The 18,343-nt window shown below is 45.5% G+C and overlaps 1 protein-coding gene across 3 annotated transcripts in view; it reads right to left on the reverse strand.

Moving 5' to 3' along the window:
- Window positions 1-123: 123 nt before the first annotated feature.
- The window catches only part of LOC132892997 (uncharacterized), a 33,820-nt gene continuing 15,600 nt past the window's right edge, over window positions 124-18,343 (reverse strand). For 2 of the 3 annotated variants that reach the window (XM_060931668.1, XM_060931658.1), the window contains exon 2: window positions 6,055-11,093. In XM_060931668.1, coding sequence (XP_060787651.1) covers window positions 8,774-10,225 — 1,452 coding nt within the window. In that variant the 5' untranslated portion in view covers window positions 10,226-11,093 and the 3' untranslated portion in view covers window positions 6,055-8,773. Of the gene's footprint in view, window positions 555-6,054; window positions 11,094-18,343 lie in introns of those variants that run through there. The other variant, XR_009655497.1, reaches the window with a different exon arrangement.

The following is an 18,343-nucleotide window of genomic DNA, read 5'->3' on the forward strand; positions in this document are numbered from 1 at the left end:
AAACTATTTTTAATCTGTCAATGAAATGGTTAATACAGTAGCAAATCATTTTAAAAACAGCATTTTCTTGTTACAGCAGAAGTGAAAATAAATATGCTTCAATATAAAATTTGAGTTGGCCATGATTACACACATGAGGAAATAAAGCACACTTAAGAGGAGTGTTCTCGCTTGTTCTCAATTTTATTTTCTTAGTCTATAATAATTATAATATTCAACTTTATATAGCACCTTTCTCACACCCAAGATAGCTTGACAATTGCAAAAAAAAAAATCCACCCTAAGAGGGTCAGGAGGTAATTCCAATGACGTAGCTACCCACAGTCCCAACAAAAGGCGCACAAAGGGATGTCTCGCACCACCTGCACAGCTGCCACGACGCCACTGAGTAACGCCGCACCATGGATCCATAAAGTGAGCATAGAAGCACTGCTGCACAGAGTGCTGGACAACCCCAATGTTAAAAAGGTGCAACAAGCTCACTACAGTCCATCGCAAGGAGCACAGGCATCCCCCATGGCGGACCAAGGCCTGAAGGAAACTGATGCCCAAAACTGGATTCGGAATGACGCCACAATCAGCAGACAAAACATTCAAACAAAAAACAAACAATACAAACACAAAGAAAAACAAAGAGGGGAAAAAAGAAGTATAAAAAGCTCAGGTAAGAAGCGGCAGCCAAAATACGCACAGCATACTCTCAACCAGAAACATAATTGTTTTGTAGCCAGGTAAAACCATTCACATGGTGAACTGAATTTTCTCTTCACAAGTGAAGTTCGAGCACTTTAAAGTCTCTTTACCCCTAGAAGTGAAAAGGAATAAAATCTGTGTGGCAGAAGCATGGATATTTCAACAGCCTGAGTCTGATTATGAATGAAACTCATAGCTCATAAACAGTGTTGTTTAACTAAATTGGTGTGTATGGCCAATAAAATTTTAATTTTACACTGATTAGGCTTATGTCCTTTTTGTTACAGCACATACGGTAACTACCCAACAACCTGATCAAAGCGAGTTGCACTTATCTAGTGAGGGTGGTTAAAATTGGCCTTGTACCCGACATGATCTTTGCAGGAATGCAGTCAAGGCAAGCTGAAAAAGGTGAATAAAATAAATCCACATTGTTCTGGTATTTCAGCTTTTTTTCATGGAGTGAAAATAATATAATGAATGTAAAACAAAACATGTAAACATTTCTCTTTACTTAGTTGAGCGTTTCTGGACATAATATGGATTACTACATTTGTGGAATAGGGCTATTTACTGTATATTTTATTATTTATTATTTACTGTTTCATGATCTCAGAAGCATTAAGAAGGTAAGAAACTAGTTCACTAATTAACTTTTGACGAGGCACACCTGTTAACCGAAAAGCATTCCAGGTAATTACTTCATGAAGCTGGTTAAGATAATTCCAATAGTGTGCAAAGCGTCATCAAGGTAAACGCTGGCTACTTTGAAGAAACTAAAATTAAAAAAAAAAAAAAAAACTATGAATGAGCAACATGAGGACAGCAGGGAAACTGTTCGCTGTGTAAATATAAAAAGTGCCAAGAGGATCACTTTTAATTACAAACATTGTGTCTGTACACACTACACATACCAGCTTTTGTTTCTACAAATCAGCCAGTTTTTAAGCACTCAGCTTCCCTTTAGAAGACTTTAGATTCCTTTAGACTCCTACTTTAGTTTTTATTTCTGGAAAAAAATATCTGAACACAAAAATAAATCAATAAAATGTTGAAACTAATGGTACTCTGAGATTGTTAATAGTTGCCAAATCACTCTTCATTTATTTAACCAAAGGTGAAGGCCTTACAGGTCTTTGTACAGGTCATTTCAGTATTTGTTTTTGTTCATGTCAAAGTACAAGAGGTAATTTGCCCTGAAACCACCTTTTAGAGAAAGACAGTCTCATCTCATCTCATCTCATTATATCTAGCCGCTTTATCCTGTTCTACAGGGTCGCAGGCAAGCTGGAGCCCATCCCAGCCGACCACGGGTGAAAGGCGGGGTACACCCTGGACAAGTCGCCAGGTCATCACAGGGCTGACACATAGACACAGACAACCATTCACACCTACGGTCAATTTAGAGTCACCAGTTAACCTAACCTGCATATCTTTGGACTGTGGGGGAAACCGGAGCACCCGGAGGAAACCCACGCGGACACGGGGAGAACATGCAAACTCCACACAGAAAGGCCCTCACCGGCCACAGGGCTCGAACCTGGACCTTCTTGCTGTGAGGCAACAGTGCTAACCACTACACCACCGTGCCGCCCAGAAAGACAGTCATTTGCAGTAAAAATACTAAAAGTGTATCTGCTATCTTCCAAGTATGTGGGATTTGACAAAAACAGCTCTTGTATTTTTGGTATCTATTTCACAGTCATGCTTAAGAGTATAATGTTGATGAGAAAAAGGGTTTATTTCAAGCCACTAGTCAGTTTATATATTAGTGCTGTCAAGCGATTAAAATATTTAATCACGATTAATGTCGCGACAGTCATAGTTAACTCGCGATTAATCGCAATGTAATCGCACATTTGTGTCACATAAAAAAACATTAATTCTCTTATCAGCATAAAAAAGTGAATGGGCTTGCTTTGTACCAATGTTTTTTTTTTGCAAAGCATAACTCGTCTTGACACAGCCACTGCAACGTGAAACCTAAGCCGAGCACCAGCACGGGGCTAGCAAGAGAACCATGAGTGAAATGATCTACTGTTTGAGTTAGTCTACAACTAAAGAGAGATAGGTTACACAGTGACGGTAGGCTTGACATGATTGATTATAATATAAAGTACACTATTATATTAAGTTTAAGTGGTTCGTTGATAAATATTGCATTGAATCTGATCTTTACTGTTTCAGCTCACTTAACACATTTTGTACTTTTACACTTTCTGCCTGTTGATGCGTCGCGCTGTCCAATCAGAGGCGGCCAAATTTGCATATTACAGGAAGGATTTCTGGGATAGCACTGAGTTTACAGTTCAGAGGGATCTGGCTTCTTTAAACGCTGTCTTCTTAAAACTGAATAAATATTTAAAAAGAGCCAAATGAGCCAGTCTTTTGAACGGCACTTTTCAAAGAACGGATCACAAAGATGCGGATCCCATCAAAGAGCCATAAATCCCATCTCTACTAGCACACCCTGCCCACGCTTCTTGGGGGGGGGGGGGGGGGGGGGCAGAGGACTCTGGCTGTGCGGGGCGTGGCATTACAGTCTAGCTGCTTTCGGTTGCTAGAAAGTCTCTGTTCCAAGTTCCTGGCAGTTTCAAAAGCTTATGAAAAACCTACATCATGTCACAGAGCATTAATCTCGCGATAAAAAAATTATCGCCGTTAAAATTGAGTCAAGTTAACGCGTTAATAACGCGACATTTTTGACAGCACTAATATATATATATATATATATATATATATATATATATATATATATATATATATATGGCATTTAGCAGACACTCTCATCCTGAGCGACATACAGCATACCCAGAGCAGTCTGGGGAGCAGTTGGGGGTTAGGTGCCTTGCTCAAAGGCACTTCAGTCATTCCTGCTGTTCCAGCAAATCTAACTGGTTACCATTTGATCCCAAAGCTGCTTCTCTAACCATTAGGCCATGGCTTCATGACTCTCACTGTGAATTAACCTGTAATCCAAATATAGACAGTGTTGTTTAACAAGTTCTTCTATGCAGAGATGTGCTGGGTTTCAAGTACAGATTTACACCAGGTAACGAAAGTCAAGGTAACAAAAAAAACCAACAACAAAAAAAAAAACCCAGAGAAGACTTTTGAAAAGATCTTGCCATAAGATACACAATAAGTAGGTAAAATATCTGTCATCCACACACAAGAGCTCAGTCTATTTTACAGCAACTGATCATTCTATTAGTCACCTTCATCTGTCATGAAGTAATGAAGCCTGTAGTGCAATTCATAGGGAAACCACACTCCACCAAAAGAGGTCATTGTTGAAGAATGGAAAAAGATTGATGTTGCAAAGTGTCACCAACTTGTTCATTCCACGCCTAGAAGACTTGGTGATGTCATTAAAAATCATGGAGGCCATACAAAGTACTAGATGTAGTAGTTTTTGTTGTGGGGTGTACTCATTTTTGCACCACCCTAATTTGAGTAAAACTGAAAAAAAGTGTAATCTAAGTTATATTATTAATCTTACTTTCATGTTCTAAGTTAAACAGATGGTCTATTAAACTTTGTCTTGTCTACATTTTGGAAATTGTTTGTGTTCATTGAGATATTGTTTAAAATGTTACTTTTCAAAGGGGGTGCACTCATTTACGCTGAGCATTGTACATATAAAAAACACATACTGATACCATATGATAGTTCATCATTTGCACATTCACACATTAATAAAGTCATACAGTACCAGTCAAAAGTTTGGACACACCTTGTAAATCATTGTTTTCTTCTTTATTTTTATTAATTAAAAGTCACTTAATGTCTTAAAGTAATGATGGATGTTGTACTGTCCCTCCTCAAGTGTTTCCCCAACTTGATTCGACAGCCAGCCTAACTCATTCATTCATTCATTCATTCATTCATTCATTGACGAACAGGGGCGAGTCAGGATGTAGCCTCCAAGCTCCGTTTTAATGATATGGTGAAAGGTAAAACTGTAACAGAAAAATGTATGTCTAAACAAAAAGTATTCAATATATAAAAATGTCCAATAAATTAAAGTCCATTTCTTTGTCTTCTATAGATGAATCTTGTAGTGATGAGAAGATTACAAGTAGATGGGTAGATGGATATGAGTATTAAGGAAAACGTATTGAATATGTAACTAAAAATCACTAAAGTTAAGTAAATCGAGAAGAGTAAGGAGAGATGATAAAGACATTACTTACAGACAATGTTTTCATTAGGGGTATAAAAAAGGGAAGAGAAGAGAAAGGAGATGCTCTGGACGTTAAGTCGATAGCTGTTTTGATAACTGACAACTGATTGAAGGTTGCTATGGTAACTATACACGACTACCCCGCAGAAGCATAGGAAATTTAAAGGGCCAGAACACTCCCCGTCTGGCATTATAAGAATGCCACATACACATTAAATAATAGAAAGGATACATTCAATCTTCCTTCTCCATCAGCAAGATGATCTCCGACACAGGTCTGAGGAACATCTTGGTCCCACCCTCTTTCGTTGCCTTCAGCTCTACTTTGCGGACCTTGCCATGTTGACCAGGAAAGACAGCAGTGACGATTGCCATAGGCCACTCATTGCGTGCTGCTTGGGAGTCTCGCAGAAGCACCAAGTCGCCCACTCGAATGTTGCGCTGTTCATTTTGCCACTTTCGACAAGGTTGCAGTGTCTGGAGGTATTCCGCTTTCCACCTGCACCAGAATCTGTTGGCCAGGCTTTGGACTTGCATCCACTGTCGTTTGTAGAGGTCTTTCTCTGTTATGCTTTTAGGTGGCCTTAGGTAGTCCACCTTTTGTGTGAGCAATGTAGAAGGTGTGAGAAGGAGAGGTGAGTCTGGATCAGCCTGGATGGGAACAAGGGGCCTGGAGTTCATGATGGTGGATACTTCTGCCATGAGTGTGCATAAAACTTCGTGTGACAGAGTTAAGTTAGTCTGCATAAGCATGGAATCCAGGATTCTATGTGCTATTCCGATCATGCATTCCCAGACCCCCCCCACGTGGGATGCGTTGGGGGGATTGAAGTGCCATGTACAACCCTCTTGACTAATATAGCCTTGGACATTGGGTTCTTGCATCACTTCTCTGAATCCTAGTTCCTTGCTTGCACCGATGAAGTTAGTGCCACAGTCAGAGTGAAAGGTCTTTGCTGGGCCCCTGATGGCAAAGAATCTACGGATGGCATTAATGCAGCTTGAACTGTCCATAGCCTCTATGAGTTCAATGTGAACGGCACGTGTGCTCATGCAGGTGAACAGGAGTGCCCACCGCTTACTTTGGGCCACCCCTCCTCTGGTTCGTCGGGCAGTCACATTCCAAGGCCCGAAAACATCCAGTCCAACATGAGTGAATGGTGGTGCCACGCAGAGTCACTCTTTAGGGAGGTCTGCCATCTTCTGCTTCTCTGCATTGCCACAGAGTTTCCTGCAGGTGATGCATTTGTGCAACACCTTATTGATGTGTCTCTTCCCACCTACTAGCCACAATCCTGCAGCACGTATGGCTCCTTCAGTGAAGAGACGGCCTTGGTGACGTACTCCGTCATGATGATGGCGAATCAGGAGCAGAGAGATATGATGGCCACCAGGTAAGATGAGTGGACGTTTTTCATGGTCTTCCACCTCAGCATTGGATAGTCTACCACCAACTCTAAGCATACCTTCTTCATCTAAAATGGGATTCAGCTTTGTGAGAGGACTGTTCTTAGGCACCGTGCTATTGTGAGATAATGCTTTGAGCTATTCAGGAAAGGCTGCCCTTTGAACAAACTGAATGATGATGTTGCTTGCCTGCAGCAGCTCTTCGGCTGTAGGGGGTTGAACACAGTGATGCCATCCTTTGCATTTCACATCTTTCGCGGCATAGGCAGACTTGAAAGTATGAGCCACATGAATAAGTGAAGCAACTGCTTTCAGGAGTACGGTCCATTTCGAGAATCTTTCGAAGCGCTCAGGCTGTAGCTGTCTCAGACTGACGAGTGATGTATACAGCTGCCTCGGGACGGATCTCAGTGTCATGGTCAGGGTCAATCAGCTGAAATGGGTCATGTCTGGTGGTCATGCTTGCGTCATGCCATTTGCATAGAAAGACTGTCCTGTCAACCAGGAAGTTCTTGCTAGTTGTGATGCTGACACTGCTCTTGAGGCGAGGTCTGCAGGGTTGTGCTGTGTGCACACATAATGCCACTGCTCTGGACTGGTAGACTGTCTAATGCGCTGTACTCTGTTATGCACATACACATAAAGGCATTTAGTTTCGTTGCAGATGTATCCTAAAACGACTTTGCTATCACAGAAGTAGTATACGGCATCTGGTTCAAAGTCAATCTCATCCAAAATGAATTCTGCGATTTCAACAGCGAGCACTGCTGCGCACAATTCAAGTCGTGGGATTGTGAGGTTTGCTTGAGGAGCTAACCTTGCCTTTCCTAGAATGAACCCAAGCTGGCAGGCTCCATCCTCACTCATGGTCTTGAGGTAAGCAACAGCGCCGATTGCTTTTGTGGAAGCATCTGAAAATACACAGATCTCTTTTTCTTTTGGCCTTTGACAGTGACTGTGTTGTGTATGTGCGGGGGATTTGGAGTTGTTCAAGGGCCTTTAGTGAATGACGCCATGTCTCCCACTCAATCCTCTTGTTCTCTGGCAATGGTGAGTCCCATTCGATGCTGTTCGCTGAAAGTTCTCAGAGTAGAAGTTTACCCTGTATTGTCACAGGGGCTACGAAACCAAGTGGATCATACAGGCTATTCACAGTTGATAGTACGCCACGTCTTGTGTATGGTTTGTCGTCGTCTGACACCTGGAAGCTGAACGTATCCGAGGTGATTTCCCAGGTGAGCCCAAGGCTTCTCTGTATGTGTGGTGTGTCTCCCTCAAGATCAAGATCCTTGATATTCTCAGCATGGTCCTCTTTGGGGAAGGCTTTCAAAACATTGACACTGTTGGAGGCAATCTTGTGCAGTCGCAGGTTGGACTCAGACAGTAGGGTCTGTGTTGTCTGGAGAAGATGAATGGCCTCTGCTTCTGTGGGTAGGGAGGCGAGCCCATCATCCACATAAAAATTGCGCTCAACGAAACGTCTGGCGGCACTGCCATACTCCTGTTCAGACTCTTGTGCAGCCCGTCTCAGGCAATACATCGCCACGGCAGGAGAGGGCCTATTGCCGAAGACATGGACTTTCATGCGGTATTCTACTATGTCTTTTGTGGGGTTGTTGTCACGGTGCCATAAGAACCTGAGATAGTCCCTGTGGTCTGGTCTCACCATGAAACAGTGGAACATCTTCTGGATATCTGCGGTTATGGCCACCAGCTCTTTCCTGAAACGGATCAAGACTCCCATCAGGCTGTTGTTTAAGTCTGGTCCACTGAGTAGAACGTCATTCAAAGACACACCGTGGTGTTGTGCACTGGAGTCAAAAACGATTCTGATTTGGTTGGGCTTCTTAGGGTGGTATACTCCAAAGGATGGTAAGTACCAACATTCTTGTTCATCTTGAAGTTGTGGTGCAAGCTCAGCATGATCATTATTGAGTATTTTTTGCATGAAACCCACAAATTGTTCTTCCATTGAGGGCTTTTTCTCTAAGGTGCGGCGCAAAGAAGAGAGACGACTGAGAGCATGGTCTTTGTTGTTAGGAAGGTGAGGCCGTGGATGTTTGAAAGGCAGAGGTGTGACCCAGCTATTTGCCTCATCTTTGTACACATGTTCATTCATATTTTGGAGAAATTTCTCATCTTCCATGGACAGAGCGAGTCTGTTGTCATTTTTTGTGTCCTGAAAAACTAGTCTTCCCATTGCCTTTTCTTTGGCATTACTTGCAAGTGTGTTTGGCAGTTCTTTAACTTGTATGTGACTGGGGCATGGAGTTAGTACTGAAGGGTGTCCATTCTCTAGCACGTGGGTCTTTGCGCAGTAGACCTTTGGCTTGTGTGCATTTCCAAGGCATACCTCGCCAACCAAGACCCAGCCCAGATCCAGCCTCTGGGCGAAGGGAGCATCATTAGGGCCATTGATGTGTTGTCTAACTTTATGCACTCTAAGCACATCTCTGCCTAGCAGCAGCAGGATCTGTGCATCTGGGTCTAGCTGTGGGACTTCTGATGCGATGGCCCTAAGGTGTGGATGTTGCATGGCGACCTCTGGTGTGGGTATCTCAGCTCTGTTGTCAGGTATTTCGTTGCATTCAATGAGAGTTGGAAGTGAGAGGCTATTATTACCACTAAATGATTCAATGCAGAAGCCGTGGCTCTCCTACCGCACGTCTCCACTATGCCGGCACAGGTTTTTAGAGAGTAGGGAGCTTCATTGTTGATGATGTTAAAGAGATTGAAAAACTCTGATCTTGCCAAGGATCTGTTGCTCTGGTCGTCGAGCATGGCATACATCCTCACAGCCATTTCAGGTTTCCCTTGTGGATAGACATTGACGAGGCAGATCTTTGCACATGACTTGCCTGTACAGCCCTCTCCGCAGATCTTTGTGCAGTTGGTGTTGACCTCAGATGGTTGCGCTGGTTCTTCTCCCTCCCCGCCGTCCGTTTCAGCCAGCTCCGAGCGTTTCGTTGACCAGAGGGGTGGACCTGGATGCAGAGCACTGACGTGGTTATTGCTTTCACATTCTACACACTTCAAGATGGCATTGCACTGTTTTGCTAGATGGGAATCTGAGGCACAGCACCTAAAGCATATGCCCTGCTCCTTTAAGTAGGCCTTTCTTTCCTGGAGTGTTTTCAGTCTAAAGCCTCTGCACTTGGAAAGGGGGTGTGGTTTGTTGTGTATAGGACAGTGCTTGGCTACGTCAATTTGCAAACTGCTTTCAGCTTCATGGTTAGTGTCAGACTCAATGTTGGTTTTGTGTACCATCACAGCCATTTTGCTTTTTACTTTTGTTGTAGGCCTGTCATCGTGCCTGTCATTGGAGCTGGTGTTAAACTGCGCAAAGCATGGGTCGTTCCTTATTTTTGCATTGTAGCAGACAAAGTCAGTAAAATATGACAAAGGTGGGTATGTAACATTGTGTGTAGCCTTGAATTTAGAGCCTTCATAAATCCATTTTTCTTGCAGTCCGAACGGCAGCTTCTCTACAATAGGATTGATTCCACGTGCTGTATCTAACACTGTGAGCCCAGGAAGGTACCCATCTTCTTTTGCAGAGAGCAACTCTATGAGAAGATCTCCCAAGTCTCTAAGCTTAGAGTAGTCTCTGCTAGTGATTTTTGGGAAGTTGTCAAGTTTGGTGAGAAGAGCTTGCTCAATAGCCTCCGGGGAGCAATAGACTTCATTAAGCCGCGCCCAGACCATCTGTAAAGCTGCGTGGGCATTCCCTATGTGGACGGCCCTAAGCCTTCTGACATAGCTGGATGATTCTCTACCTAGCCATTTAGTCAGTAAGTCCAACTCCTCACTCGCAGACAGGTTTAGGTCATAAATGGCGTTTAGGAAGGAGGATCTCCATGCCCTGTATGTTTCTGGACTATCATCAAACTCTTTTAGGCCAGTGCTGACAATCTCCCTGCGCGCTAAATATCTGGCCATATTAAACAGTTCATCAGGTGGGCATGGCGGTGCAGGTGCATATGGAGAGTACTGGTGTTCAAGAGTCACTTGTTGAGGGCTACGGTATGTTGCTGTTGATAATGGGACAGCTCGCTGATAATGGGCATGGGCGTCACGGGGTAAAGGCTGTGTTGCTGACTATATGGTTGTTGTCTGTGATCAGGTGTAGGCATTGAAAGACACGGGCTTTGTGTTTGAAGATGACGGTGTGGATTTTTGGATGTCATCTGGGGATGCTGTGGTAGAGATTCGTTTCCTATGTTTGATACTGGGACAGGTATGTACTGTTTCGTGGCAGTGATGGATTCGGGCTTTGCTGTTGTTACGGGTAGGGCGTCTACATAGTCTCGTATGCGCTCGTCCACGCTTTCTGGCGATACTGTTTTTTCTGTGTGGTGATCTTGGGTGGTATTAGGTGGTTCTAATGCTTGTTCATTTGCTAATTCTGCCGCTTCCAGCGCTTCGGCTATGGCCGCGGCAGCCTCTTTTTCAAGACTTAGGGCTTCTAAATTGGCTTCGAGTTTAGCTTTATCGACTTTCATAGCGATCTCCTTCTCAGCAAATGCAGCAAGAGCTTTCGCTGCCTCTGCCCTTGCGCATGCAATAACTGCCGCTGATGTTGACGATCTGGACCTTCTTGATGAGCCAGAGTATTGAGAAAGGTTGTCCGACATACCTTTTCCATTGATATAAACCACCTTCTGAGATTGTCTTTTTACTGTACTGTCCCTCCTCAAGTGTTTCCCCAACTTGATTCGACAGCCAGCCTAACTCATTCATTGACGAACAGGGGTGAGTCAGGATGTAGCCTCCAAGCTCCGTTTTAATGATATGATGAAAGGTAAAACTGTAACAGAAAAATGTATGTCTAAACAAAAAAGTATTTAATATATAAAATGTTCAATAAATTAAAGTCCATTTCTTTGTCTTCTATAGATGAATCTTGTAGTGATAAGAAGATTACGAGTAGATGGGTAGATGGATATGAGTATTAAGGAAAACGTATTGAATATGTAACTAAAATCACTAAAGTTAAGTAAATCGAGAAGAGTAAGGAGAGATGATAAAGACAGATTACTTACAGACAATGTTTTCATTAGGGGTATAAAAAAGGGAAGAGAAGAGAAAGGAGATGCTCTGGACATTAAGTCGATAGCTGTTTTGATAACTGACAACTGATTGAAGGTTGCTATGGTAACTATACATGACTACCCCGCAGAAGCATAGGAAATTTAAAGGGCCAGAACAGATGTTGTTTCTCTTTACTTAGTTAAGTGGTTTTTGATATAATATGGATTATTACAGTTGTGGAATAGGGCTATTTACTGTATTTTTATTATTTACTATTTACTGTTTTGATCTCAAACACATTCAGAAGGCAAAGAATTGCACTAATTATCTTTTGATGAGACACACCTGTTAACTGAAAAGCATTCCAGGTGACTACCTCATGAAGCTGGTTAAGATAATGCCAATAGTGTGCAAAGCGTCTTCAAGTTGCTACTTTGAAGAATCTAAAATATGAAACATTTTTGAACACTTTTTGCTTACCACATAATTCCATCTATGTTCCATATGTTATTTCATACTTTTGATGTCTTCAGTATTGTTGTACAATGCAGAAAATAGTCAAAACACAGAATAACCTATGAATGGGGATCGGTGTCTCCAGACTTTTGACTGGTGCTGTAGATATGCTGTCACAAGCTTGGAAACCATGATAACTTCCTGAGATGGTTTTCTCCTCACTATGTTTCTAAAGAGTGATTATATGAGTTACTATATCCTTCCTGGCAGCTCAAACCTATCTGGCCATTTTCCTCTGACCTCTCCACACAAAAGCATTTCCATCCACAGAACTGACACTTACTCAGTAGGTTTTTTTTGTTTTGTTTTTCACACCATTCTGTGTAAACTCTTGGCACCGACACCTATGCCACACTTAAAGTCACAGAAATCACAATTTTTGTTCATTGGGATATTTGACGTGAACATTAACTACTAACCCTAGGCGCCTTGACACCAATTCCAGAGTGCATATGACACTGATGACCTAAACTCCTTCTCCAACCCCAAATGAGAAAAAGTTGGGTTGGTATGGAAAATGTAAATTAAAACAAAAAGCAGTGATTTCCAAATTTATTTTGACTTGTATTTCATTGCAGACAGTATGAAAACAATATATTTCATGTTTTTTCTGGAATTTTGAGATTAAAAAAAAAAAAAAAACATGACAATGATGACCCTGTACTGCTGCACACCTTAAGACCTGTTTGCAGGAAGAATTTGACAAAATAACATCTGAAACGTTTTCTCACTTGGTGTCTTCAGTCCCTAAACATCTTTTAAGTGTTGTGAGAAGGAATGGCAACATTAGAAAGTGGTAAATGCTTTACTATTGTAACTTTCTTTTAAATGTGTTTATCTTGAAAAAAAATCATGAGATAAAACATCACAATGTGCTGCTGTATTGTTTTGAGTGCAGTACAGGTCAAGGACTAAATTGCAAATCATTGTTTTCAGTTATTATTCCAATTTCAGCATACCATCCCAACATTTCTGATGTAGGGTTGTGTTTAGGACATTTCTTTGTGTTCAGCAAAAATGATTATTGAATAAATAAATGATAAAACTGACAGCACAAGGTCACAAATGATTAACTGTAGCTGAGGTTGATCATATGATCTGCTCACGACTGGAAAAGTCTGATTCTTTACATTAGTCAGTAATCTTTTAAGCCATGGGTGTCTAATCTTATCCACAAAGGAAACCCACAGAGGCATGGGGAGAACACGCAAACTTTACACAGAAAGGCCCCAGTCAGCCACGAGGTTCGAAGTCGACATGAGGCAACAGTGCTACTGTAATTACTGCATAACTACGCTGCACCCCCCCCCCCCCCCCACACACACACACACACATTATTTATCAATTGTTAAATAAATCAAGTGATGGAACCACGACAAGTGTTACATCCAAAATTAAGATACACCAGAATCTCCACTTCCCAGAACATACCACAGCCGATGGTTTATGATTTTTGCTTCACATTTTGTAGTAGTCATGATTTTTGCTTCACATTGTAGTAATCGGGCGGCATGGTGGTGTAGTGGTTAGCGCTGTCGCCTCACAGCAAGAAGGTCTGGGTTTGAGCCCTGTGGCCGGTGAGGGCCTTTCTGTGCAGAGTTTGCATGTTCTCCCCGTGTCCGAATGGGTTTCCTCCGGGTGCTCCGGTTTCCCCCACAGTCCAAAGACATGCAGGTTAGGTTAACTGGTGACTCTAAATTGACCGTAGGTGTGAATGTGAGTGTAAATGGTTGTCTGTGTCTGTGTGTCAGCCCTGTGATGACCTGGCAACTTGTCCAGGGTGTACCCTGCCTTTCGCCCGTAGTCAGCTGGGATAGGCTCCAGCTTGCCTGCAACCCTGTAGAACAGGATAAAGTGGCTAGAGATAATGAGAGGAGATTGTAGTAGTCATGGCGCCCCTCGAGACAGACGTGTTTGCTCGCTCTGCTCTTGAATGCTGGCTTTTTCTTCTTTTTTGTGTATTTTCTGTTCTTTCTGGAGTGCACAAATGTCATGCACTGCTAACATATAACAGACAGGCACTGCTGGACATTGCTAACACACACAGCCATTTGGAATTTACTGGCTTTATACCACCGGAGCCACAACTCATTGTCATACATGTCAACCTTTGGTCAATCAAACCTGTATAACCAACCTCCAAAATCCGTATTTCCCTTATAAAATCCGTACAAGATGCAAATTAAAATAATTTACCTAAAATTTGAATGATAATTAACAATGATATATCCAAGTTACTTTTTATTCAATATTAATAACAATAAACCTTCAGAATTAATACAAAGCTCCAATGTTTGACAAAAACACAAAGTGTCACTCTAATGTTCTGAATTGTACTCTGGCAGCGGGGGCGTGGTCTAGCATCGGTCTGTGACAGGAGGGCGGAGTCGGGGAAGGTAAGTGGCAGAATCACTACACCTGTTGTTAATTAATGTGTTTGTGTGTCTTCCCAGTGACCGCGCCCTATTTAAGGGGAGAGAGCGAGAGCAGAGGGAGCTCTCTCCACAACCAGACGGCTGATGTGTGTATGTGTACGGGAATAGAGATAAAAGCTGAAAACCTGAATAAAAAGAGTTTTGTGAAATAAGTTCTGTCCTGCCATCCTTCTGTGCTCCACCCACCTACACGAACTGCTACAGTGGTGCTGAAACCCGGGATGAGCACAGAAGACAACAGCCCCATGGAGTCCTCCACCTTCACCGACCTGATCCACGCCCTCGCCACGGCCCAACAGAGCCAGCACCAGGCGCTGCTCGCCCTCCGAAAGGAGCAAGAACAACGGTTCGAGGCCCTGGTGGAACAGGAAGATCGTCGGGCGTTCCGGCACCTCCTCACGTTGGCGGGCTCCACCATCTCCACCGCCGCGGGCCCTTCCCCCCTCACCCTCACGAAGATGGGCCCGCAGGATGACCCCGAGGCATTCTTCACGCCCTTTGAGCAGGTAGCAGAGACCTCGGGGTGGCCGGTGGAACAGCGCGCGGCGCGCCTCCTCCCCCTGCTAACGGGAGAGGCGCAGCTGGCTGCGCTACAGCTCCCCGCCGACCGCCGGCTGGCCTACACGGACCTTCGCCGGGCTGTCCGCCAGCGGGTGGGAAGCACCCCGGAGCAACAACATCAGCGTTTCCGCGCTCTGCGCTTGGAGGAAGTCGGCCGGCCGTTCGCGTTTGGCCAGCAACTCTGGGACACCTGCTGGCGGTGATTGAGAGCCGACAGCTGCGACGCCGAGGGACTCAACGACCAGGTGGTACTGGAGCAGTTCGTCGCACGTTTACCAGCGGGAACCGCAGAGTGGGTCCAGTGCCACTGCCCGGCGTCGCTGGATCAGGCAATCGAGCTGGCGGAGGATCATCTGGCGGCTGTCCCGATGGCAGGACAGCAGACGACCCCTTCTCTTCTCTCCTCTCTCTCTCTCTCCCCTCCTCCTGTGTCTTCTCCTCGCCCCATTCCCCCACCGCGGAGGCGGGGGCCGGCGCCACCTCAGCAGGCCCGCCGCACCCGTGGTGCCCTTCCGTGTCTCCCTTCTGTGTCTGTCTCTCCCCCCCCTCAGGTGAGTGAGCCCCAGAGCACTAGTGCAGAGAGGAAGCCCGGGCCGGTTTGCTGGCGCTGCGGGGAACCGGGCCACCTCCAACAGCAGTGCTCGGTAATGGAGGTGGGTGCGGTGGTTCGGATCCCCAATGCACCAGGAGCCGCCCTAGATCGGGCCGGAGCGTATCACATACCGGTGAGTATCCAAGGGGATACATATCAGGCGTTGGTGGATTCTGGCTGTAATCAGACCTCAATCCACCAAAGCCTGGTGCAAGACAAAGCATTGGGGGGAGCACAACTGGTGAAGGTGTTGTGTGTGCACGGGGATGTTCACAACTACCCTTTAGTGTCAGTCCACATTTGTTTCCGAGGGGAAAAATTTATAGTGAAGGCGGCGGTTAATCCTCGCCTTACCCACTCTTTAATTTTGGGGACTGATTGGCCGGGATTTCGGGATTTAATGACACACTTAGTAAAAAGAGTGGGTCCTGCCATTTGACAGGGGGAGGTCCCAGTGTCGCTTTGGCAGGAGCAGCTGTCACAGAGCCATCTATGTCATCTCCGCGTCAGAGTGAGGAGCCGCCGGCTCCTCCTCTCTCTATTGGGGAATCCCTCGCGGATTTCCCATTAGAGCAGTCGCGACACGAGACTCTGCGGCATGCGTTTGACCAAGTGAGAGTAATCGATGGTCAAACGCTCCAGCCGAACGCCACCCCGTCCTTCCCCTACTTCGCGATTATGAAGGATAGATTATACCAAGTGACGCAGGACACTCAAACTAAAGAGCGAGTCACGCAGCTTTTAATTCTGAAGCGCCGCCGGGAATTGGTATTCCAGGCGGCTCACTTTAATCTCTTGGCTGGACACTTAGGGCAGGATAAAACACTAGCCCGAATAATGGCCCGATTCTACTGGCCGGGGATTCGCGGCGATGTCCGTAGTTGGTGTACGGCATGCCGCGAATGCCAGTTAGTAAATCCAGCGGCCATTCCAAAAGCGCCTTTGCACCCTCTACCATTAATCGAGACCCCGTTCGAAAGAATTGGGATGGATCTCGTAGGGCCATTAGATCGGTCAACACGAGGGTACCGCTTTATGTTAGTTCTAGTGGACTATGCAACGCGATACCCGGAAGCAGTGCCTCTTCACAATATCTCAGCACGCAGTATTGCGGAGGCACTCTTATGCGTCATCTCCCAAGTTGGAATCCCGAAAGAGATTCTGACTGATCAAGGCACCTCGTTTATGTCACAAACACTGAACGAACCTTATGGGTTATTAGGTATTAAGCCGATCCGCACCAGCGTGTATCACCCACAAACGGACGGTTTAGTGGAACGGTTCAATCGCACCCTCAAGAATATAATTAAAAAATTTGTAAGTGAGAACGCGCGTAACTGGGATAAATGGCTCGAACCCCTACTCTTTGCAGTGCGAGAGGTCCCCCAAGCCTCCACGGGGTTCTTCCCGTTTGAATTATTATATGGGCGTAAGCCGCGCAGCATTTTAGATGTGCTGCGAGAAAATTGGGAGGAGGGACCTTCACCAAGCAAAAATGAAATTCAATACGTTATTGACCTGCGCCCAAAACTCCACACACACACCTAACCCAGGAGAATTTGCGGCAGGCCCAAGAACGGCAAACCCGCCTGTACGACAAGGGTACGCGCCTTAGAGAGTTCGCACCGGGAGAGAAAGTCCTCGTACTGTTGCCCACATCGAGCTCTAAATTAGTCGCCAAGTGGCAAGGACCCTTTGAGGTCACACAGCGAGTCGGGGACGTCGACTATGAGGTGAAGCGAACGGACAGGGGTGGGGCGCTACAGATTTACCACCTCAACCTACTCAAACTCTGGAACGAGGAGGTCCCCGTGGCATTGGTGTCGGTGGTTCCGGAGAAGGCGGAGCTGGGGCTGGAGGTTCAAAAAGGAACATTAGCATCACGTCCCTCTCCGGTCCCCTGTGGAGACCACCTCTCCCCGACCCAACTCGCGGAGGTTGCCCAGTTGCAGACCGAGTTTTCGGATGTGTTCTCGCCCCTGCCCAGCCGCACTAACCTCATAGAGCACCACATTGAGACGCCCCCGGGGGTGGTAGTGCGTAGCCGCCCTTACAGGTTACCCGAACACAAGAAAAAGGTGGTTCGGGAAGAACTCGAGGCCATGCTCGAAATGGGCATCGTCGAGGAGTCCCACAGTGACTGGAGCAGCCCGGTGGTCTTGGTACCCAAGGCCGACGGGTCGGTCTGGTTCTGTGTAGACTATAGAAAAGTCAACGCGGTGTCTAAATTCGATGCGTACCCAATGCCTCGTATTGATGAGTTGCTCGATCGGCTAGGCACGGCTCATTTTTACTCGACACTGGATTTAACAAAGGGTTATTGGCAGATCCCCTTGACTCCATTATCCCGTGAAAAAATGGCCTTTTCCACACCGTTCGGCTTACACCAATTCGTCACACTTCCTTTTGGGCTGTTTGGGGCGCCCGCTACGTTTCAGCGGCTGATGGACAGGGTCCTCTGCCCCCACGCCACCTATGCGGCCGCGTACCTAGATGATATCATTATTTATAGTAATGACTGGCCGCGGCACCTACAACACCTGAGGGCCATCCTTAGGTCGCTGAGGCGGGCGGGTCTCACAGCCAACCCGAAGAAGTGTGCGATTGGAAGTACGGTATCTGGGCTTCCACTTGGGCAATGGGCAGGTGCGTCCCCAAATTAACAAGACCGCAGTGATTGCGGCCTGCCCAAGGCCCAAGACCAAAAAGGGGGTGAGACAGTTCCTGGGGCTGGCTGGCTATTATCGTAGGTTTATACCTAATTATTCGGACGTCACCAGCCCGCTGACTGATCTGACTAAAAAGGGGGCACCAGATCCGGTCCAGTGGACGGAGCAATACCAGCAGGCTTTTTCTAAGGTAAAGGCTGCACTGTGTGGGGGGCCACTTTTACACTCCCCTGACTTTTCTCTCCCCTTTATG

Source organism: Neoarius graeffei, chromosome 1, assembly GCF_027579695.1.
Source record: "Neoarius graeffei isolate fNeoGra1 chromosome 1, fNeoGra1.pri, whole genome shotgun sequence".
In the NCBI taxonomy this organism is placed as follows: Eukaryota; Metazoa; Chordata; class Actinopteri; order Siluriformes; family Ariidae; genus Neoarius; species Neoarius graeffei.